Source organism: Lingula anatina, chromosome 2 (genome assembly GCF_051362555.1).
Source record: "Lingula anatina isolate TDL-2025a chromosome 2, LinAna3.0, whole genome shotgun sequence".
In the NCBI taxonomy this organism is placed as follows: Eukaryota; Metazoa; Brachiopoda; class Lingulata; order Lingulida; family Lingulidae; genus Lingula; species Lingula anatina.
Window position 1 is genome coordinate 41,123,634 of NC_141768.1, and position 25,438 is coordinate 41,149,071.

Here is a 25,438-nt window from a genome sequence, read left to right on the forward strand (position 1 = left end):
AAATTATTGACACTGCTAAATCAAGAAATGCAAATAAAATGAACTCGTGAAAACGTTGAATGTCTAGAGCAAACAAATGTAATAGAACTAATAAGAATGATTGTAATGTATGACATTTTTATTGACGAGATGGACGCCAGTCGGCTAAAGACAGCATATACAATTGAGAACCGTCCCAAGACATCATTATTACAAACTAAATGTGTTAGCCTTTCGATAAATCGGCTTCTCCATAAATAAACTTTACCTCTAGGGAACAGAAATTGCCAAAAACTGGAAAAGTAACTATATAAAGACAGTTGTTGTTTCATTTCTTATCCCCTCCGTATCTTATCAATCCATGCCAACTCAATAGAATTCCCAGCGAAATGAGGTTTATGCGTCATCCCTATGGTAGAATTTGACGCTCATTTCTTTAAAAGGGCAATGCTTTTAAATCCGCCAAAGGAATGTTTAAAATTACTTCTGTTATCTTCTACCTCCAGGAATCAAGACCTAAAACAGTTTCTACATCAAAATAATTACTCGGAACTCATCTGGGAAATTTCTGTAGTTTTCCCCCTGAAATAAAGCAATTTGTTTCCACGTGTGTTCCGTTCACTGCCAAATTCATCCTGTATTCCTTCCAAGGAGGCCATGGCTTTACAAAGATTCACACACGGCCTCAATTAATCCAGGTGTTCACACAGAGGAGATCAAGATAAATCCTAAAACAATAACACACGTTTTCAGAGCATATCAAAAGTCCAAGAGCTCCTTAATTATGTCCTTGAAACGACCCCCAGAAACACCCCACAGAGTTCCTCCCACCTTACACCTGTACTATGTTAAATTTACATATCTCAGTCATAATCCATCCAACAGGGCTATCAGCTTCTCCATTAGGACCAAATCATGGATAATACAAAGTTTTGGGCGTTGTTCAATCTCTCAACAGTACTTTGTACTTTTGGTTCTGTTCTCTTCAAATGCAAAGCAGTTTTTTTTTTTTTTTGTTTTTTTTTCTGTACTACAAACTCAGCCAAGTTGATCTCAAGGTTTCCAAAGTTTCAAAAGGCCATCCTCCGAGTAAGTACCAATTAAGTTTTGATGCGGGTGGTGAGATATGCCTATCACATCTTTTTCATGGACCTGGAAAAATATTGAAAGTATTTTTGTACTTTACGACATGCAAGAATGAAGAGAACTGATGGAAAATTCAAGTGGGCATGATGAACAGGAAGCTGTATTAAGGCTTCTTGTCCACAAATTGTGGTCTATGACATGAAATTGTTCCATACAGAATAAATCCCCTTCTGAACATTATATGCCGAAAGCTTTTATTTCAGTTTGGCGCCTTTTAACCAGACAGTATCCAATGCTGCACAATCAAATCACCAGTGAATGAAAGGACTCAAGATATCAGAAAATGATTTCGATTGTAAGGAGAAGAATTTTCATTGATTTTCTGCCACAGGCATATGGCCTAATGACGCACTACTAGAAAGTAGGAAGGAGTGCCAACGTGCATTCAGTTGAAAAGATTGCATAGAAATATCTCAATTCCTCTTTTAACCACACTTGTATCATGATTTGCTGATGAATATACAGTGTTAAAACATTTAAAATGTTCGATAACATACTAAGGTAATTGCAAAACTTCACCTGCTTGAACAATAAGATCATTACGCATTTCATCCCTGATTTTTTACTTTAAAAAAGAAAATAAAACTTCATCCAATTTTCAAATTTCTGTACCTGTCATCATCAGTGACTTCTTAGTGGGGGGCAATGACAGTTGAATTTCTAAAAATACTCAGACGGAAACTTTTTTCCACAAACAATTACACATTTCTATACATGGAGCTGCACAAATATGCCTCTATGAATAATTAAACAAGATTAAGCCTGCCAACCACAATCCATTGCATGTTCTGACTCACAGAGATATCCCAGTGACTTCTAAGGTGAAACAAAAATTGATTGAGAACATTAACTCATGTGCCTTGTGGCAGAGCACCATGATTTATGCAAAGACCTGTGAACATTGTCTAAAACAGTTTCAGACAGAATACCCTGGCGGATAATCAGGAAAAAGCACTTTGCAGATTATGTCAAGTCAAAAGGCTATTATTGTTATTTGATCAATAATTACACTGAAAAAGGGAGAGAAAAGAAAGCATCCCCCACCCCCAAATCCGATAAACAAAAATTCCAGAACAAAGCCGTTGTCTTGCAATGGTTTCTATTTCTTATTCCAGATACTTTTGAGTCTAACTTGGCACCTACTGAATATTATATGAAGGTAATCACCTAAAATACTTAGTTTACATCTGCAAAGGTTTCAATCTTACTGCCTCTGTGTAAATTATTAATTACTCCTCCTAACGAGGTTTCTGACCAAGATAAATATTTCTCTTTGCTCTAAGAACAGCCATCCACATATAAAATAACAAGCGGTTGATACACCATGCAATGGTGGGGAGAGACACATAGAGGATTTCTTGAATTTTCAAAATTTTTGTTGCTCAAAGGGAAGCAATGACACGTTAATTTCCTGAATTTTCAAAATTTTTGTTTCTCAAAGGGAAGCAATGACACCTTAACCTAACTCAAAATTCTTTGCTAGGAACTTTTTTCCAATAAATAAAATTTCTAGTATACAGAACACGTAAGGAAAATGGTAGAGATGGCATTATGGTATTAAAATGGCATACATGACATTGTTGTATTTGTAGCAAAAAATATCTCCTTTTATAAAGAAGATGATATTTTACTATAATCATCATTTTCAGGCATCCACCATACAATACAAAAAACAAATAAAAAAAATAAAATAAATAGATAAATAAATAAAAAAGAAAACAAGAGTGACAACATTCCCATTTTTCAAATTTCTACAGTTCTGATTTTCAGAAAAACAACAATGATCTGTTGTACAAAATCACCTAAATTAACTGTGATATAAACGGAGCACTTACTGTCAAAGTTCTCTCTAGTTTTCCTGTGGTTGTGCTGAAGGCGTAGAGCACCATGTCCTCTCCCACACAGTATATCCACTCTCCCCGAGGAGATACCACAGCGCACACAAAGTCACCACCCTCACGTTTACCACTGGTAAAACTACGCACAATCTAAAAAACAGGTAAAGAAAAGGTAATTAAGATTGAGGTACAATATCAATCTTCTCCACTGAGGTTACTGTGGGAAATTGGAAAGCAGACAGATAAGGGGGTCAAATGTTCACTTAAATGTGGTTTCAGTGGCTTTTTATATGTAAAATAATTTCTGAAAACCTCTTCAAAATCTGCCTCAATGAATGTCCAGAACTAATACTGCTTTTACAATAGTAAAGTATACTAAACACTCACTGGAATAGCCACGAAAAATACCATATAATGCTTGACAACAAATAAGCTTACTGTTCTCGCCATATGAAAAATTAATTTAGTGAAAAAAGTGGTGGAAATCACTCTAGTAATATAGTCTGAAGAAAGGTGAAATGGTAAAGGATGTCTCTAGAACATACCTGGCCTTGCATATTCATAATGGACACAGTGTTGGATCTGTTGCACACCACAAACTGCTCAGCATTCCGAGGCAGTAAGTGAATGCTGTGTACAGTGATATCACTCCCTGCTGCACCTCCAAATGATTTAAATGTGTTGCTGCATTCTGTGGTCTTCACATTCCAGATTTTTACTGTGCCATCTGAACTGGCACTGAAACATGGCAGTTAAAGATATTATATAAAAAGCATAAGTTATTACCTTCTAGTGGTGTGTTTGAGGAGTACATATTATGAAAAAAAAAACAGTACCACCAACCTTTGCATTTATGTCTGTATACTATCTCAATGAAATAAGTGGACAAGATCATTATGTTATAATATTTCCATACTATGTCACATTCCACACTGCCTCACCTGATAATACTGTGGCCCTCCTGGGTGAACACTGCATCATTGACAAACGATGTATGACCCCGGAACTCTTTCAGTGTTTTTCCAGATTTTAAACCATGAATTCTGAAAAAAACAAAACAAACATCCTTTTGTTTGTAAACATAAAAATGACAACAACATGGTCTGTGACATAAATTACAGGTTTTAGCGGAGTCATTGTTCTATTCAACCTCGACATCTAATCTTTGAAAATCTTTGAAAATGTTCCCACACTGTCACTCTGAGTGTGTCAACCCTCATCAGTGACACACAAGACAAAGACAGGTGTGCTGAGACCATCTTACTCACCTTATGGTCTGGTCAAAGGATGCACTCAACAGCTGACCATTGTCCTTGGAGAAGGTGACACAGGTCACTCCTTTGTTGTGGGCCTTCTCAAACCGCCTCAGACATTGTCCAGTTATTATCTTCCACACCTTAATGCAAAATGTTTAAGACGCTAGAATACAGCTGAATGTGTGACTATAAAACTGGGGCATGCATTCAGTCAAATAAAGTCCTATAAAAATGTGTTATATTTGACGGTTTTCCACAAACTTATCACTGACTTGGCAAAAATTATTCATATGACTTAAGCAAAACAAAAATGCTAATATGAATCAAAATAGGTAAAACACTGAGAGACAAACAATCTAGATTCCCTACTGAGTTTTCACACAAGATTTACCTTAATTTTTCCATCTTGTCCTCCTGTGGCCAACATCTCTGAGTCTCTACTATAACTCATACACAGTACAGCATCGTCCATCATCATAAAGTTATCCTAAAAATACAACAAATCAGTGGCATAACAGAATGGTATAGCAGGTAGTAACACCATCAAATGGCAACATGAAGTGATATGTGATGAAAACAATGCAAAAATTTACACTAAAACCTTGTGTGAACCTAACAAGCCTATAAATTTATCTCCATTATTGGGATCGACTCCAGACCTTAAAACTTAAAATCAAATTGATGTGCAGAAATTTTGTGACCAGTTTTGAATGTGGCATACCCAGGTAGCAAGAGGAAAAGTGCTGAAATTTTTCCCACATAAAGGTGTTAAGTTTATTGCATGCCCCTAGGTTACTGACCATGATAAAACAAGCCCTCTACATTACCTGGGCCTGATATTTGAGATCCTTCCTCACTTTGCCCGTGGTAAAGTTCCACACCTCTATAAAGCCGTCCACTGATCCAGTGATAAGATACTGGCCATCAGGAGAGAATCTAGCACACTCCACATGAGCTTTCTGGCCAAACTGTGTCCAAAACACAAAAATATAGATTTAAGAAAACATGAAATGTTAACCAAAAAGTACATCCAAATACATTTAAATAAATATGTAAAATTTGTTAAATTAATAAGAATTACAATTTTGGGATTCTAAATTGTTATCTAAGCAGACATAGCTATCTTATAAGTAAAAAAAGGCAGACTACAGAGATAAATTAAACTTTTTATCCTTCAAAAAGGCAAATTCTTGATTACATTTTTTCACTTACAAAAACAAACAAGAAACAAATTGAAAGACAATGAAATCTGAGTATAATATTATGTTAGATGCTGTACCTTAATTGTTTTACTGAGCTGGGTAGGATACTTCTCATCTTCTTGTTCACGAACTGCTGCTTTACCACGGAACACATCAATAGTGGTGCCTAAATGACCAAATACATTAAAAATATAAGTCTAGATTCTTTTAACAAATCCAGATATCTTACATATTTGTACTGTGATATCTAAACAATTAAACCAGAAATAAAATAACAACGTGTGTATTCTGTTATTTCATTAATGAAACCTGAAATAAAATAATATCATTGTAATGTGATGCTCTAATAGCCGAACCCAAAATGAAATAATTTCTCTTTTTTTCCACAAATAATTCTAAGGATATATTTATGTAACATAGACAGTGCTGAACTGATTTTTCCCCAAGGTTGGTCAACAACACTGTGAGATTCTGGCAATTTTACCTGGAGGAAGTAATCCCTGGTGTTGCTGCCACTTCAAGGCCTGACCAAGAAGAGCAAGAAGACGCGAGGGAGGGACGACATTCACTTCTCCAGACAACGCAGCTGCTATGGCTGCCCTCCGCCTTTCCTTGGTTTGACCCTCAGGATAAGCCTACAGAGAAATGTACTGCTTTGATTAATGATTATCAGATACAGATTGAAGAATCATTTGAATCATCTTTCAAGGTAAGGAACTGGTAAAGATTATGGTTTAAGGCTTTATGTTTAAACAACTGGTACTGTTTATAAATTCCTAATGAAGAGTGCCTTTTCATTGCTGGGTTATATAATCAATTTGTTTTAATCAATTTTTCTTTCTTTTACTAGCCTTTAATATTTATTTTGTATAGTCTACTGAAAATAATTGGATTTAAATAAACATTATTGTTATTATTACCATTATTCATTTTTATGCATACATGCAGATACAGGATGATTCCATTGATAATATAATAATATAAAAAATAAGAAAAACTTCTAGAAAATTCAGCTAAGCTAGTGGTGCCCACCTCTCTTGGGTCAAAGTATGACCTAGCCAACATGTTTTCTAAGTGAACATATCTATCAGCCTGGGTCTGTTTCATCATGATCATAGGGTCTGTCTGACGGAGTAAGGATCTTGCTGCTCCCAGTTCACGCAACTCAATTAGTTCCAATACAATCTGAAATTATCAGAGATATTTCTTCTGAAATGTCCTGCTTTTGTCTTTTGAAAAAAAAACTAATGCATAAAAGACAATGTGTTCAATAAAAGAGATATCAAATGAATATAAACTTATCAAATATGTCAATATGGAAAAGAAAGCACAAGATACATTGACATTCAAAGTAACTTTGTCAAAAAGAAATAAAATGAGAGAAACCTGACCTGTTCATAAAGATCTATGAGCTTCTGGTCTGGCAGTTTGAGGGACTGGATAGCCTGTAGTACTGTGTCCCAATGGCCATTATTGATGTCCGACACAAAACTGTCTACAGAATCTACTGTATTTAGAGAAATCCCAGTCTCATCCTGTAAAAACAAAAATTTCAAGTGTGTAATTATATGTTAACTGTCTTTTTAACTGATAATTTCATGGCAATTGACTGTGCTTAAACTTTTTTAGCCTACTGGCCTTATGGGCTACCATGCAGGTGCTGAGAATCTACTGAACAAAAGTAATAATAGTGACTATTAACTGAACAAATTTTCAAATTTTACTCTCTTGGCCTCAATTTACTGGCATTTTGGCATGGGGCCAGTGTTAACATCCCAGACAACAACTCTGACAAATTCTTACTTATATCTATGATTTTTTTTGTAGCCTATGGCAAATTTCTCACCTGTAAAACTGACAGGGTCCTCAGTAGGTTATTTTCTTTGAGGTACTGTTCAAGCAACCTGACAACACTGGAAAACAAATAATCATAATGGAAATGATTTTATCTTAACTTAAGGACAGGGAATTTCTGCATAAAAACATGAGACAGGTCATATATTCTACACAGGTAGATACTTTCTTACAAATATTATTAATTGTACAAGCGGGAGTCATAAAATGATCTGATCTAAATTTGGGAGAGGGGGATCCCAAGCAGAAAGTATGTTGAGTAGTTAAATGATTCCTGACATCTTTTGTCCTTTCATTTTCATACACAGTACAATATGTTCACAATTGCTCACTTTGAATTTCCTTAATTTTTTAAGACTTACTTCACCAAAAGGCAAAGCAAATATAAATTATATATTTCCATAAAGTATTGTCTGGGTGCTGGGCTGTTATTGTCTGTCCCAATTTTAGTGTGCATTCAATAAGCCTTCCAATGCACGGCCACGTTACATACAAAGAGAATTCTCGATTTGATCATCATATGTAAAACTGCTGCAGTGCAGTGCTTGAAAGTGGAAGTTGCAGTCGTTAGTTGGTCGCCGGTACACGTGCATAGCATTCCCTCCGATAATCTATACCAAATACCTAAATTAAAACACACTTTCTACGGTGAACAACACCAAGCATAGCCTCTTTCGAGTGGTCGCCACGATCAGACTTTCACAGCCTGTGTAATTGTTATCTAAAGAAGATACTCACTCTGCAGACTCTATTTCCACCGCCATGTTTGTTTGTCTCGCTTTACTTCTCGCACAATGAATGAGCGTGATCTCAACTAACACAATCTGTGCATTCACATAATCTATCCAGGGCACATCTCTGCAGTTTCTGCCCCACCTTGCTTACCGTCCCCCAATTCCTGATTCACAGTTCCACAAGGCTGAGGTGTTTCAGGCCGATAACTCTTTTTGATCAGTCTGCTCTGAATAACAATTTTCAATTTGGGTAAATAAAAGGAGTGAAAAGGCCCGCTTCTTAATTTAAATTTTGAAATTGTTGGCTGCACGTACGACTCTTTTGACTGCTAAGAATCAATTTAGCAGCAAGATTGTCCAAAGTTTCAACTCTCTGTATAAAATTGTTAGTCTATGTCATTATTAGGACCCAATAATATGCTGACCAAAATTAATGCAATCTGGAGTAATACATTTTTGTTTTTTTTCTAAGATCCCATGATGCTGAAAAATATTTGTGAAAAACAAGTGAACACCCCGCTTAGTTCCTCTGTATAAAGTAATGCTTTATTTCTTCCTTGGATTTATACATACAGATTCATTCTGAGGTATTTTTGGGATTTTTAACCATAAATGCCAAATTTTATGCATATACTGGTACATGTTGTTTTTGCTTTGTTAAATAAAATAAACTTCAATTTGCTTGTAAGTTTTATTGGATGAAAAGACAGGTCAAATTCAAAATATCAGTAGGACTTGTCTATTTTCACAAAAATAATTGGCATATTTTTTGTTTTGCAATCCTGTTGAAACCAACACTATGTGCTATATGAAAGTGGTTGTAATTACATGTTAGAGCCGTTTCAAAATTTGTTACCTTAAACAATTTTGACTTAAGTGTAACTAACATATGTTAGCTAAGCTGTCTAGTAACATTTACAAATTGAGTATTATTGTATTTAGTCCTTTTAATATATTTTGTCAAAGTATCTGATTATCTTCAAAGTAAATAATCGAGGAATGCGCTTTCAATCAAAGTAATGCCATGATAAATTAATAATTAACTAGAACAGCACTCAGAGTGCACAGGCCGCTGCCAAGACAGCTAAATCATCATTAGATATTAATTATGTGGATCACCACAAAAATTTAATCAATTCCAAGTTAGTCCATTTCTGATATATCCCGAGATTTTACTCAAAATCTGTTCATTACTTTTTAAGTGAGTTACTGTTAACTAACAAACAAACAAAGGCAAAACCATTTCCTCCTTGGAGGAGGCACTGACAATAGGCTGAAAATTGGCCTGAAAAAACTATAACACTGTAACATGATCTACTTAATCCAGTACCATTTTTACACAAAGAAAATATGTTAATTCTTTAGGGTCTACATATCTGACCAATAAGAAAAAATATATACTACAAAAATGACATCAGCTGTGCTTGGGCAGTCTGGGATAATACAAATATAAATGTTTTACTGCAAACAAAAATGTAAATATATGAAATAGAAAATATTAAAGGAAATGTTTGATTGAACAAGAGCAAGGCATCCAAATCACTTCTCTACAATGATTCAGCATCACAATTTATATCACAGCTTCAGTTAAAGTGGTTCAAATCAATTCTACAAGATACAGAGTTAGAAATTGTTTACTGGTTATTGTATATGTTTTGTGGGAACAGAAAGGCTTACTAAGGCAGCCTGATTTTTTTGTTAAATATTACAAAATGTACATTTTGCCCTTTTTTTATACCTTTACTTCTCACTGTTCTTATTGCACATATTCATTTTACACATCAAACATGTAATACTCTAGGAATGTAGGAGATCCCATGAAGATGGGCTTATAGTTATCAATCATGACTTTGGCCTCTAATTCTGGGCTGGGAAATCTGTGCTTACTCTTTCGGCCTACAAAATGAAAACAATACAATGTAGTTTTATGTCAATAATACTTAACAACAACAAAAAAAAAAAAAAAAAAATGAAACTTTGGAAAACTAATGATTAAGATATACTTTATGTACAGTTTGTTTTTGTTTTATTTTTTTCGTTAAACAGCAGTATTACTATATCAAAATAATAAATCATTTAGTAAAATAAACCTGATCAATGCTACTCTCTCAAGCAACTATAAGTTTGCTTAAATATTGCTGTAATTTTGTGAACAGTCTCTAGCTTTCAATAAAAACACTTACACTCATCCACAAAGAAATTCGCAAAATACTGTGAAACCAGTGCAGAATGCATTGTATGCTCCAGTTTGTAACTGGGATCCCAGATAAAGTTGTTCTTCTCTGGGTGGAACTGGGTACCATAGAATGGGTAGCGGTATGCTGAAGATAAAAATAAATAAAATAAATAAATACCAACATCTGTTAAAATGCATTTATAGTTTAATATACATTAATTATCTGTACACTGGTCTAAGGTATTATGTTAAACAAACATGTAATTGAGATTGTAATATTATTTACTCAATTTGCACTGACACCCACAAAGCTTTTGCTTCAATTCAAGTATAACCTGCTAATATCACAATTACATCGATATCCTAGCATAAATTATCCACTTAAAAGAAACGCAGTACCAAATTAAATTTTCTATTACCTTCCATTGAAGACACAAAAGGACTTCCTTTTTTGTCATTATTTTTAGACAACACTCTATAAAACTTCTTCAGTTCAGGAGTATTTTCATATGTCTGAAAAATATACACAGCATAGTCAAAGTCTATGAAAATATAATCAAAATATCAATCAAATTACATTATGTAGTAAAAAAAATAAAAAATAAAAAAAAAGAATTTTCTTCCAAAAATAATTTTTACACTTTGAGACATAATGAGGCAGAAAAAATTAAGGTTGTCAAACTTTGGAACAAGAAACTCATTTCTTCATAAACGTGGTAAGCAAACACCACCACCATACCTCTGGGTCTAAGCAGGAAAAATGAAAATTTGCTGTGACATTCTCAGTTGCCAATATCTGCACCAAGTTTTCTGGAATCTCTCTATACAACCTGCCCTTCCTGAAATCTGAATTCAAACAGTGTCCATAAATACATTTATGACAGTCTCTATATTGTTATTAGCCATACACAAAAGCTAACACACCGACTCCATATAAATAAAACATAGGTCTTTCCAATCAGGATAAAATCAACTTACCTGAAGGAAACAGTTATCCCATAAAATACTGTGCATTCCAAAGAAAACAACAAAAATCATGGTAAAAGGACAGTCATTTCAAAAGATCCTTAACATGTTTTTTACCTATGAGTTTTCGTCAAAGGGTCTTGAACACAAAACTGACAAATCTCTTTATAGATATAATTTCTTTTTTCACCAATACTACAAAAAAGAAAACTTATAACCTACCTTGTTCAAAGTGGAGTGGAATGCTGATGTCCATGTCGCTGCAATCTTTGAGCACATTTTTGCCAGTGGCCAAGGCTGTGAGTAACTCAAACCCAAGACAGGTCCCCCACAGGGGGAAGTAATCTCCTCGGTCATAGGCCTGAAATTAACTGTCACATGTTATTTCTTTTTACATATGATTCTTGTATCAGTTAGGACTTGAAAAATATTTTGAAAATAAATATAACACTTCATATATATACACACACACACACACACACACACACATGGACACACACACACACACACACACACACACACACACACATGGACACACACCGTTCTACTTAACATTTCAGCTGAAAAACACAATTTTTAAATTCATAATTTTCTTTTGAAAAATTCAACGTGAAAGTAAAAAGTGGAGATGGGGCATAAGTGTCTAACTCAACTTGACAAACCTGACAAGTTTACAAGTTTTTTATCAACATTATACCAGATTATCAACTAGTATTCAGTATCTACTGTGTAACTTAATGTTCAGACACATCTATCCTCGTGCAACTTATAAAATACCATAGATATATATGAAACACAAAAAGAAAAGAATGAGTTCTAGTGTGGCCAAGAATGACTTGTGTTTTATTTCTATCTATATTCTAAGAGATGAGAAAAAAAGAAACCTTGAAAATGGTAAGATTTTTCATGATAAGCCAATATAAACATGTGACACCAACATTTCAAGAGTCAAATGACTCAGCAAAAATTGCTGATTTAATAACCATGAGACAGCAAAATGACATATCCGTGACAAATAATAATCATGAATCCAGGAGACAAATAAATAAACATACTCAATAAAGTGGTATTTCATGCAGTTTGAAAGATGGAAAAGACCCAGGGACATGTTAATTGCGTTTTTCCTTTTTCCTGGGCCTTACTTGGCCAACGGCTTTGGCTTTTGGGCTCAAGTTATTTAATAATAAATGTTACAAAAAACAGAATCCAAGAAAAGGGATGGGTCAAAATAAGATTCCCAAAGAGATTAAAATTTAAAATATCAAATAGATAACGCATAGGATACTCTGATTCTTTGACAGCTGTTTACCTTAAATCTGCTTCAATCATATCAATTATTTATTTTTACAATTACGTATAGAGGTCATAATCCCTTACCTCAATGGCTAGTTTGAAGAAGATCTGCCCTGCCTTTGCATATCCAGAGTCAAGAATGGACACTTCTCCTCCAGGAAATAATACTCTAAAATTCATGAAAAAAAAACTTTCAAAATAGGAGAATGTAAGAGCAACTTTCTGAATAGAATAAATGCGTGTAATTTTATTGCTTACACAGCAGCAAAGGAAAGGTTCAAGAAAGTTATGTATACCTCTGTTCCCCCAACTTACCCATTCAAAGATTTAAAGAGATTGATGTAATAGTCATCTGTCTGGTTTACTCTGAAAATTTAAAAAAAATTTTTAGAAAAAGTGATGAATGTTTAGTGCAAATCTGAGTATAATAAATTACCTAGGGCTAGGTGTATAAAAAAATTGCATTTCTAAAAGAAAATATTGAATTACTGAAATTTGAAAGGATTTATAATTAAATTGCAATCTATCTTAATAATTAAACTTAAATAAATGTCAACCAGGATTTAAGAAGTCTGTTTTCTTTTAATTAACACATTGTGAAAAAACCCAACAATTTTTTTAGCTATTTTCAGGGGTAAAACTGAATACTAGGATATAACTCTACAACTGCCATACAAAATCTGTATCTCATACATGTATACTAGTGAATATATTTCATGACAAAACATCATCTCAGTAATTAAAAACAAGCCTATTACTTCACTGGTGCCACCCTTGCTCCTGCCTGCTCCAAATATCCCACATAAGAAGCTGGTATGTAGGTTGCCCCATACTTCTTCAACTGGTCTGGAGACTCCTGGGACATAATACCTGCATAATAACAGAGGGGACTTCATTTACATAATTGTAATGATCAAAGACTTCTCATTATGTGTTAATAATTACAACTTCTCATTAAGTCTTTTGTACCTCGTCAAAGCATCAGTTATTCAAATGGATTTTTTAAGTTTTGCATACACACAGCAATATTGGTAGGATACATGTACAGAGACTTTGGGGAGGGGGGGGAGAAGCAGGCCAAACTATATGGCTGCTAGAAAGCAATTAAAATGCACGTCTGACCACTGTGGCTGATAAGTCAACACAAAAGCCATCGCCATCCTTGAAAGGCTCTTGTACATTTAAGAGAAAGTAAATATTTGGTTGAATTTATTTCAAATAATTCCATTTTTGTTCTCGCTGTTTGATATATATTCCATAACTCAATCTGATCTGCATTTAAAGATGTACCCCCATTTGCTTTCTAGCAGCTTTGAAACGTTAAAGTTTTGCTGAGTCACTTTGCTCTATGTTGATGTTAGATGTGTAGAACTTGTTGCTAGAAATATTATTCAGTTAATGTGCCTTCACTTGATTAACACTAATACGCTCTAGATCCTAATTTATATGCCTAACGTTAAATTTATTTCACATTCATATAACATTATCCATACACTGCACATACATACATATAGCACGTAAATATACCCCTACATTTAGTAATGTCCATAAAAATGTAAACACAAGCTGCAAGGCGAATGAAGACTCAAAACCGGGAAGTGACTGGGAAAAGATAATTGAAACTACAGTTTTAACATAAATTTAAGGCTCAAAAGAAATAAAATGCATTAGACTACTTTGAGCAAGCCCATTTTATCGCATTAGCAAGTAGTAACACTGTTTCCCAACACTTCTATTACATGTTACGCTCGCTACCAGTTTATGACGCCGAGCTAAAATATATACAACTTCTCTGCCTCTGTCTGAAAGCTTACCACACTGACATACCTATAATTGGGACGTAATTTGTCTCTGTATGCGTAACATATTTCAGTGATGTGTCTGGTATCAAACCCGCACTGCTAATCTCCAGCAGAGCAGAAATAAGAAGCAAATATCGGCACGGCATGGTGCTAGCTACCCCTCACGAGTTCTCACTCATTAGGAGCACCTGATCAAAATGACGTCAAAATTGAGATCGAGGCTGAAAATCCCCTTAGCCTGCTCCTTAGCCTACCTTCCACTCTCCATACATTCGGTATAAGCTCAGCCATTATCCGTTTCTTTAATTTAGATAGATGCATTATTAGAGTTATCTAGAGTTTGTAATGTTTTTCTACATCAAAGAAAATTTAGATATAAGGAGATTTATCATTTTGGCTTTATTTGGCCGTTTTCAGTAGGTTACAGGCCAGTAGCCAGGGGAGTTCGGGTGGCTCGAACAAATCGCCCTTTTCGCTGGGAAAAGGCCCGCTTTGGGTAAAATTTGATCTAGATACGCATAGGTTTTATGGTAAACAGTCCACTTTTTTCAGAAAAGACCCCCATCCCCCCCCCCCCCTCCCTTGAAATCACGACCTGACAGCAGAATATAAACGCAACTCGGTCGTTGGCCTACCCTTCTTGCAAAGTTGGACTACATGTATGTATTTTTGCCTGACACATCATAACACATGGATTGGATGTAATAATAGTCTCTACTCTGCTGGATTGTTCTTTGCAACTTTTTCGGTTAACTCTTTCTGTTGGAAGTTATATGAGTGCACAATGGCCTTTATAAGGATTTTAAAGAAAGGTGGCCATCCCGAAAATCCAATGGACCATAGCATTGCTATAAGGCGCTGCTGTCGAAGAAAAGGACGACATTTAAAGAGACAAGTGTAGCTTATCCGTTCCTTACATGATTAGCGTTAAGATGAATCTGCATCAACTAGTAACATTTTATTACACACATATTTGAATTTTCGAAAAGATACAAAATGAAGTTACTTCATCATTCACATACCAGGAGGTAGGGCCTACCTTCAATGCGACTTTCAATGCGACTTTTTTTTTCATCGAGTGTTTGAGAAACATACCTATATGCCCCGAGGCATTAGCAGTATTCGGATATAAATATGATTAAACAATAATAGAAATGTTTGTGTTACGATGTTTTATTTTATAGTCATAAAAACAGGACTTTAAGTAAAAATCAGTCAGAAATAAAAGATAAAATACAATCTATTGTTAGCAAGAGAGGGACCGTCTTCCTTCAAAGTTTCTGTCTGATTGACCTCCCGTTTTAACACAAAAAATGAAAGACGTCTGTATTTTTCACAATATATATTTGTTTTTCCAGTAAATTCATAATGAATGAATTATGAAAGATTTAAAATATCTAGCTACGGTTTTGGGATGTGCACAGGACCTACCATATGGTTCACTAAAGACGTTATAATCATAAGTAGATCTTAACCTGCTTACATAGCACCTTCGACCTGCGTAAAATGTTACATTACATTCGATTAACAAAATATAAGCTACAATTGCTATTAGATTTCGAGCGCGACAAGGTGAAAAGTTTACCAGCTCTCTGTACAATAGTAAACCGAGCTGGTCCTATGGAATGGACATGCTGAAGTTCACTATACAGTCTTTCTTCCTATACTATCAAGTTGGTGGAAAACCCCTCCACGGCAGACATCAAAGTACAAAGGACAACACCGGTCAGACCGTTTCTTGTGTAAGATTGTCTCTTTAGGAAAAGAATACAGCAGTCAAAACGTGAAAAATAAAACCCAGCCCAAAACCATGCAGTGGCAAAGGTGGTACTTTCAACAGTAATGACCATGCAGAGATCACCTTGCAAACGCATGTGAGAGGAAGAGCCAACCAGACTCCAGCACCGCGCGTCCAGGGTATTCCCGCTTCACTTCCATCTACAACAGATCTCAGACAGTGCCCTATTGCATTACTTTGTGTGCTGTTTTAGAACTATCAATTATATACGACATCTCAATGTGTCCTGTTACAGATTTAAATGCCAGAAGTGCTGGTCATTTCTTTCTCTTTTGTAACGGCAGGTCCCCCGTAAAGTACAGTTGAACTAGTAGCTGATGACGTCTACCAATGCCGAGAATAGGCACATTGCATAGCTGTCACTGACCGGCGCGATTTATCCATAAGTTCTACTAGTTCTACCATTTTTATCTTTAATTCAATCATATAAATATCAGTCCTAGGCTGTCTGATCAACGCGATTAACACGTACGAAATTATTTTTTCTTTTTTGTCCGTTTCGTTTCTTTCATTCAGCAATACGTAGGTTCTAGACTGATATAAAAACAAAAGCTAATAATGATTCATATAGATAAAAAAGACAATGTATGTGTCAATGTTAATTGAAAATTTTGACAGATATAAAAGATAGCAAGGGTAAGGATAACCTCCAGTAATATGTTCAATTTTCAACAGGTACATAATCAATTTCGGTGTAATGAAAACGCAGTTTCAATCGTAGGGAATTGGATTTAATGCTTCAGTGAAGATAAAAATGTTCAGTTTTTTTTCATTTTTATGATTTTTTTCTCCACATTGATTTCAGTCGAATTTTTTTCTAAGAGAGACCGGGGAAGTATTTTTTGCCTCAATAAGTACCCACAGCAAATAAAATAGAGCTGATTTTAAACTGCGCACTTCACATTTTTTATAATTTTTTCTTTTGACAGGGCATATCTCAACTGAAAGCCCTCATGTAAACTTTGAAGAGAAAAGACCGGCTTCAAATTGCTCGAAGTTTTTTTTTTTTTTGGTGAAAGCTATACTATTACCTGTGTTGTCTAGTGACGTTTGCAGTGACAATCGTGTGCAACAATATACGGTTTATAAAACATTGAAATAAACTTTTTAAACAGAGATACGATGTAAACATTGTAACTATTTATCCAACATCTGTGGTGAAAATGCATCACTAGACAAACAAACAAACAAGCAAATCGATGACGCAACAGCTAGGAATGAGCGTGTATTAACTATTCCAATCTATGTGCACAAATTACGACACGCGGCTCGTGCGGTGGAGATTAATGTCCGTTGCGCATGTCTTGGTATAGTCAGTCACACCACTTGGTTAAATAGCTCTCCAGAACCTTCGACGAAACCGGTAGAAGGTGACCTCACAGTGTTTAGTTCGGTCCGGACAGGAATCACTCTGCAGCAGTATGAAGAAAATTGCCGTCATAGGCGCAGGGTGCAGTGGCCTAACCGCCATCAAATCCTGCCTGGATGAAGGTCTCTTGCCCGTGTGCTATGAGAGAGAAAGTGATATCGGGGGGCTTTGGAACTACAGCGAGGAACCTAATGGGTCCAAGGGGAGTGTATACAGATCGTGTGTTATTAACATCAGCAAGGAAATGATGGCTTTCAGCGATTTCCCAGTCCCGAAGGAAGCCCCGCCTTTCATGCACCACACCGAAGTACTCAAGTACTTTCACTTGTATGCAGCGAAGTTTGATCTTTTGAAGTACATCCAATTTCGCTCCTCCGTCGAGCACATTAGACCCGCTGACGACTACGCTGTTTCTGGACGCTGGTGCATCACAACCAAGCGCCTGGACGACGCGGGCGAAGGCACGCACGAGGAAGAGTTCGACGGCGTAATGGTGTGCTCGGGCCACCACGCCGCTCCCCACATTCCGAACTTCGAGGGCCTCGACAAGTTCCGCGGCGTGAAGCTTCACTCTCATGACTACAAACGTCCTGATGTTTTCCAAGACAAGAAAGTGCTGATAATTGGTAAGAATAAGTTCCACTTCTTTCTTATGTCCGCTAGATCACGGGGATCGCCCGACACCTCACCCGTCCACTTATTTTATGAACTACTAAACTGAAGAGGTGACTGGCGAACGCACCCAAACAACCCGGAGAGGAATTGGTAAACAACTTGAGGATACTGAATTTGATACGTATAATGGGTGTAGAAGTGATCTGTATCTTCTGTCTGTTTACCTTCCATAAAGAACAGAAATTAAGTCCAGCAAGGGTCATGGTTGTTTTGATCAGTCTTGTTGCGATTCGGTATGCAGGTTTTAGCCGCATGTCCGTATAATAAAAAAAAAAGGTTCGAGCATTTTGTATTGGATTTACAATTAAACACAGAGAGAAACGCTTGCTTATTTATTTTAGGAATCGAGCACGTTTTTATAGAATAATTGAAAAACCCGCGGTTAATGTACTTGGAATTTTGTGCCTGCATAGAGAGACGGTGTGTCAATCAGAGGATAAGTAATTCGTGAAGGGTCCTATGAAGAATTAATATGCATAGATGTCGGAAGTTGTTGAAGCTCAAACCTCATTAAGACATAATGACAGTAGATGGTTACAATGCTCTTTTCTATCACAGCTCATGTCAGTTGTGTAAAAGAAGATTTTTGTCTTGGCCTACCTATTACGGAGAACGCCCTCCACATGGTAGCGCAATAGTAAATTGCATACCACACGCTTATGCGTCGTCCATTGGATTGTCTTGATGGTTCCTCTCATCATAAACGTAAACATAATGCATTATTAGCATGCCCTATTACACTCGTGTTCATGCAAACAATTTAATTGACATATTTGTAATCAAAAGATGGTCGTTTCAAGACGATGTGCTGTGGCAAAAACTCGACTGTCCCAGATGAGCGCGCCATTGAGGAAGAACATGAATAAAATGATGGCGCCGGTTTTGTAACTGGTTGATTGTTGTACACCGTATTTGTAGTATCATTTTGTTGATTTAAAGCCCACCGCTCATTTAAGTATATCATAAATGACTTAAGTTTCGAAAGATTTTTAATTGAATAGGCATATACTAGTACATTAATCTAGCAAAGGGTTTTATTACCATCTGTGCCCTGCATATTCAAAGTTACACCAAGTTTTCTTTCGTAACAACAGCTACAATCAGTGCCGCAAAGTTCCTCAGGCCATATATATTAAGATCAAAAATGCAACGTTAAATAGTTACAGTGCAGCCACCCTCTCATCTTGATGTAGTAAGGAAAAGGAAGGGAGTCAAGTGAACGGCTGGCTAGAACTACTTCACATGCACCGGACGTTTTTTCTTATGCCAGAGCATTTGTGCCAACATCCTCAGAGGAGTAGAAATAAATTCTCGTCCCTTCATTATCTACGTTCATATTGTCCTTGAAATACCAAGCTGCTTCGGTTAAGGAAAGAAAAAAAGGGACCTGGCGCAACGAAAAAAATACGTCTGTTAATAATAATAATAATAATAAATAATAATAATAATTTATTCAACTTTTAGATTGTATGCTGTCTAAGCTACTTCTAACACTACTCTGTTGTGCTTACATCAAAAGTATAATAAAGGATAAGATAAAGGATAAAATGTCTATCAAAGCATCCGTAACTGCGATCTCACTTGACAATATTGGTTAAGCAAGATTATAAAGGGGTCAGTATACGGTGCTTTTTTAATAACTTACCACATTACATAAGATGTATATTCAAACAAAAAGCTTTGGCGTGATAAATGAATATATAACAGGCTACGGAAATTAAATAGATATATTTCAGACTGAATTGTCACATTCAATGTTGAATCCTGTTTTTAAAAACTGTGTACTACAGAATACTATAATTGGGCGTGATCTTCTCGGCGGTATATTTCATTGTTATGAAAAGAAAATAATGTATTCGGGACAGAGATCATACAGGAACAAAGTAATCTAGAGTGGGATAATAGTCTAGACCAGCTGGGAAAATACGCACATCGTTCCAAAGGCACGGAATTATCGTTAACAATTGCTTAAATTATAAGCAATTTACGCAAAAAATGTCTTAAGAGAACCAAAGTTGAAAGAAAACGCTATGTCAAACGAACCGTTGCTTTTATTCGTGGCCAGACGTGCAATTCTGTAATTCTACCTTCAGAAAATGGATACTACTTTTTGTTCGCCACAAAAATGAACCTACCGATTGAACATGCTAAATGTCAGTTCTCTTTTTAACATTTGGTAAAAAGATACGAATTATGCAAGATGAGGTTACAGTCTACTGCGTATGATCTCTACGTATTTATTATAATGGAAAAAGCTGCGCTTTCAAACACTAAAAATTCAGACATTTGTGCGTGATTTCTATGAAGATGATTTCATTTCGAGTAATACTTTTATTACTACTATTAACAGATAAATGACTAATGGATATCTTTAAAATAAAATGGCAAATTTTTATTTTCCCTTTTTTTATCTCTACAGGGATGGGCAATTCAGCAGTGGACATTGCCGTAGACCTGAGCTCGTGGGGAGAAAAGGTACAGTTACGAAGTAGACACTGCATAGAACATGTATACAGAACAACTGTGTAAAAATGACTATGAAGATGTATACGAGCGGCCGTACGCCAGCTTAACTTTTTCTAATTCGTACAAGAAAATATATTTTATTGACATTTCGTATATGGTTTAAGGTGTTTAAATAACCATGGTATAATCTGTATCATTTCTTTTGTCCTTACTCCCATTTTTTATCTTTGTTTTGTCATTTAAGCAAATGAGCTGGAATACAGGAAAACGAAAAAAAAAATAACTATGACTTTTAGAGCGAGCAAAAATGTTAACTGAAAGGAGCAATAGGCATAAGTAAATAATTATTGGAAAGGAAATCATATAAACACAGACGCGCATTTCTGTTTTTTTTTCCGATTCAAATTTGAGAATTTGATCAAAATGCAAATGGTATATATCTTTCATAGACTTAAAAGCCCGAGAAAAAAGTCCAAACTGACCCAACTAAGACAAGGTCGAACTTCACGCTTTGCTGCTTGGTGTATGTCCTTTGGGCATGAAATTCTATGCAGTCGTAGAAGTGAAGAATAGATATGAACTTTGCTTGACTCACAGTTACTGCTTTTTAAATGACAAAGATCTCTTGTTACGTGAAGTACACTGTGTTCAACCTCAAATATGCCAAAAACCCAAAGTTCAGTTCAGGGTGTCCCAATTTTGCGCCCATTTTTACAATAGCTTTGGTCTTTAGGTTGAAAAGATTGACCCCATGTGGCACTGCTAATGTCCAGGGTTTCGGCGCAGGTAGTTCAAACCTTATCATTTTGCATCATCTTTTCCTGAGATGGATGATACTTGAAAGAATTCATTTCGTTTGAAGGGCCTTCGGTCAGAAAATCGCGCTTCATTTGCCAACCTCTTTCATTGAACATTTAACTAACACGAGTGAGCACTGCACAATGTCTGCAAGGTTGAACTGGCGCTTTACAACTTGCAGTAGTGAAGAAAATTGACCCTTATGACTTTTTTCAATATATTACTAATTTTTCTAATTTGAAAATTGACAAGTTAGTCATGTGATCAAGGTCCTATAATGAAGGGTCCACGTGTCATGCCTCATTGGCACCAAATAGAAAAGATTTAATTTTTCATTTTCATAAGTTTATTTCTTTGTGGTGCGACAGTTTTTATCACAAACTTCCTTATTATTTTGCTAGATCTATCTCAGCTCTCGTCGTGGCGCATGGGTCGTGAGTCGCTTGGGCCCCTTCGGCTTTCCTGCGGACGCCATGGCCAACAGTAGGGTGATGTTCTCGTTGCCGCGTTGGCTGCTCCAGTGGAGTGTGGAGAAAATGGCGAATTATAAATTCAACCATCAGCGCCTTGGTCTCAATCCCGTACACAGGTAAGGACATGTCACGATTTTTTCAGTTAGAAAATATGCTTCCCATTCTTTCGGTAAACACTTTGTAAATTTAAAAAAAAATTGAAATGGAAATATTCCTATTGACGGAACCTTTCATGTTTTTCGTCATTATTTGGTTTTTTGTCAAATAAAAAATAGTTTACTTTGTCAATCTTTCTTTCAGGGCACTTGAAGCGTTCCCCACCATAAACGAGGACATCCACTTAAGGATAATGAACGGAGCCATTCGAGTGAGACCCAATGTCAAGTGCTTCACGGAAAACGGTAAGTTGATAGCTTCTCCAATTGCGTTTGATGAACGATACGCAACGTTGCTGACAAACACACCAAGAACATCTAAAACAATCTGAGATAAGCGCGTTCAACGAAAAGATGGGCTCTTCCATTTGTATGGAGTAATTGATGTGTGTAAACAATTGTTTTTTTTTTCAGGGGTGATGTTTGATGACAACACATTTGAAAGCATAGACGTCGTGATCCTGGCCACCGGCTATGATTACAAGTACCGGTTCCTGAGCTCCACCGTGTTGAACACAGAGAACAACAACATAGAGTTGTACAAGTACGTCTTCCCGCCACAATTACCGCACCCCACCCTGGCAATGATAGGCCTGGTTCAAGCAGTGGGCGCAGTCATGCCCATCTCTGAGCTACAGAGCCGTTGGTTCACCAGGATCGTTAAAGGTAATTATATTTATTACTTTTTATTTTACGAATCTTATTTACATTGCGCTTTACAAATGTTCGAAATTTTTATATGTGTTTTTGCCTCTTAAAACCATATTGTATCATTCAAATGCCGTTTAAGGGTTAGTGTTGTTATTGTATATGGCCGTTTTTGACTAGTTTACTACCATTACATGTGCATCTGTAATGTGGTTAAATATCCAAACTTTGACATGGCAGGTCATCTCACTCTACCTTCAAAAGAAATTATGATGGAAGACATAGCCCAGAGAAAGAAGAACGTAAGACAGACATTTTTGCCTTCTCAGAGGCATGCGTTGCAGGTAAGAAACGGTGATTGTGAGCGAGTTTTAGGGAACGCGTGAAAAAACGTACCGGCTTCAAAATATTTATTATTGGACCTTTTGTTCCTACGACATGGCCTCGTAGGCTGAGCCATTAAGAAAACTCCTATTCCACTTTTTTTTGCTGTTGAAATTAAATGGAATTTAATGATCCACAACACATATACTGATAGATGCACTGCTGCAGCTCACTTAGAGAATCTTAAAACCGAAAATGCTTTTTTACGTTCAACCCATGATCGCGGAGCAAGGCTTTTATCAAATCTATGAATGATGCATAATGGTATTTATCATTTATATGTGGCCACAGTAGTTTGTGATTACGTTTAATTACTGACCCCCTTTTATTGATATTGTTTCTTAAAGTGTGCCATTTACTAGTACAACTCCAAATTTAGCATTAATTTTAAACAGGAAAGGTTGGTTTTTGTGACGGGACTCGACTCTCGCCCAACACATACAGACATCAAACATTTAACCGGTGGCGCCCTAAAGTGTCAGTTTCCGTTATATGGGCCTTGAAAGCAAATATTAATCTTTAATGTCCAACATAACCTGTGTCTACAAACGTTGTTAATCATTAATGTTATCTACAATTACAGACTTTCTGGGTGCCATACATGGACGAACTCGCAGACGCAGTCGGCTGCAAACCAAATCTCAAGAAAATGTTTTTCAGAGATCCCATGTTTGCTCTCTGGTGTTTCGTTGGTCCTTGTGTCCCCGCGCAGTTCCGCCTGGAGGGGCCTGGAAAGTGGGAGGGAGCCAGATCGGCTGTGAAGAACTGCTACGCCAACATGTTTGGTGCCACAGAACGCCCAGCGCCCCCAGCGGGAGAGTCTTCAATCTGGAACCGCCTGTCCAACCGTTCCACGTGTGTGAGGGAAAACGTGCGACGGTTTAGAAAGAACGTTGCCGTTAAGCATAATCACGGTCCGGGATACTATATGTACGTGGCCTTTATCATCTGCATCTTGTTGCATATATTTTTATGAACTGCATTTATTCGTACTGAGATCGTGGTTCCGGCATTCTAAAACACTGTGTGACATTACTCGTGCTAGAGATAATGTACAAATACAGTAGTGCCATTCCATTTTTTATGGGTTATTTCGAATAATTCTAAAGGAAATTATTTGAGAGGAAACGAAAGCAAATTACATCTTCAAACTCTCACGCATGTGTATCTTGATTGTTTTTTTCGTATAACGTTATTTTATACCAAGTATTATTGGTGTTATAGCTTCTGATATATTGCTAAACTGTGACGTCATTTCCATTATTACAAGTACAGGACTAGATAACCACATAGACTGGGTTCCCATGCCTAGATCGATCCATCTGGATCGGTTTAACTACCTGAGGAGTCTCACTAAATTGCCATCAACTAACCAGCTTAAATGTCTGTCACGCCTAGCAAATCAGCTAGGGGGTAAAAATAATTACCCCCTAACAGCTTTACTAGGCGTGACAGACATTTAAGCCGGTTGAGTTGAAAGCAATTTAGTGAGACTCCCCAGGGAGATAGATCAATCCAAATATCTGTGGGAATGGTCCCATTGACAACTTTATATGACACATTGCATTATCTGTTGGCCTTTTTTCTTTCAGATTTTACTAACTGTCTCTCTCTCCGACTGTGGTATATGTAAATTATATTTATTATTGATTTATTTTCCATTCAAGTAACTGTGATTTAACAAACATCTGAGATGTCTAAACATTTTTAGAATGGAAACAAGCAAGGAATTATGACCGAAAGGTTAGCAGTGAAGCAACAGCATTCAAAGGCTGTATTCCCAGAGCTTTTAGATCGATCTATCCCCGCGGGGAGTCTCACTAGATTACTGTCAGATAATCCGGCTTAAATGTCCGTCCCGCCTACTACAAGCTGTAAGGGGGTAATTAATTTTCGTGTCCGCCCGGCTGACAGCTATTTAGCGTGAACCCCCAGGGAGTTAGGTCGATCTAAAGTAGATCGATCTAATCTCTGGAAATGGGGTCAAAGTGGTTTTGATGAAAATAATGGAATAGCCAAATTGTTGACTGTATAAACTCAAAATGTATCACACAGTAATGTAACAAGGTCTACGACAATTCAGTTTGTATTATGGGTTCCATATCTCAAAAGTTCCACTTTCACCTAGCATGTTGCACTTTTCAGTCATAAAAATGTTTTACATTTTTACTTGTTTTTGTTTGTTATTGTTATATATATATTTATATATCTAAGCTTATGCTGTTGTAAGTAAATGATTTATACAGAATATGTTTTATGCAATTAACTGGTTATGAAAAATAATTTATATAAATGTTCTTTATTTTTGTGTATTTAACATGGGTCTGGGCATACCTTAAGCTTGTACAGTTATTTATTCTGCAAATAAATAAATATCAGCCACCTCATGTCTCCTATTTTGTGAAAATCACCATGTATCACTTCCA

General features: G+C 36.2%; 3 protein-coding genes across 3 annotated transcripts; 1 reads left to right on the plus strand and 2 right to left on the minus strand.

The window, feature by feature from the left end:
- Positions 1-100: 100 nt before the first annotated feature.
- Positions 101-8,110, minus strand: LOC106166576 (WD40 repeat-containing protein SMU1). Its single transcript, XM_013545203.2, has 13 exons — positions 8,014-8,110; positions 7,268-7,334; positions 6,813-6,956; positions 6,454-6,606; positions 5,906-6,056; positions 5,499-5,587; positions 5,047-5,187; positions 4,611-4,706; positions 4,232-4,359; positions 3,905-4,006; positions 3,509-3,701; positions 2,961-3,113; positions 101-1,131 (listed from the first exon to the last, which is right to left on the minus strand). The coding sequence occupies exons 1-13, from the start codon at positions 8,037-8,039 to the stop codon at positions 1,033-1,035; spliced, it is 1,542 nt and encodes a 513-aa protein (XP_013400657.1). The 5' UTR covers positions 8,040-8,110; the 3' UTR covers positions 101-1,032.
- A 419-nt stretch (positions 8,111-8,529) lies between these two features.
- Positions 8,530-14,451, minus strand: LOC106166411 (gamma-glutamyl hydrolase-like). The gene is made up of 9 exons (XM_013544973.2): positions 14,272-14,451; positions 13,203-13,314; positions 12,760-12,810; positions 12,529-12,613; positions 11,374-11,512; positions 10,925-11,031; positions 10,605-10,698; positions 10,193-10,330; positions 8,530-9,905 (listed from the first exon to the last, which is right to left on the minus strand). Exons 1-9 carry the CDS (start codon positions 14,390-14,392, stop codon positions 9,784-9,786), a joined length of 969 nt encoding a protein of 322 aa, XP_013400427.2. The 5' UTR covers positions 14,393-14,451; the 3' UTR covers positions 8,530-9,783.
- Positions 14,452-17,175: 2,724 nt separating this feature from the next.
- On the plus strand, positions 17,176-25,386 carry LOC106166421 (flavin-containing monooxygenase 5). Its single transcript, XM_013544983.3, has 8 exons — positions 17,176-18,039; positions 20,508-20,563; positions 21,754-21,941; positions 22,126-22,226; positions 22,395-22,646; positions 22,869-22,972; positions 23,596-24,783; positions 25,002-25,386. The coding sequence occupies exons 1-7, from the start codon at positions 17,466-17,468 to the stop codon at positions 23,986-23,988; spliced, it is 1,668 nt and encodes a 555-aa protein (XP_013400437.2). The 5' UTR covers positions 17,176-17,465; the 3' UTR covers positions 23,989-24,783; positions 25,002-25,386.
- The last annotated feature ends 52 nt before the right edge of the window (positions 25,387-25,438 follow it).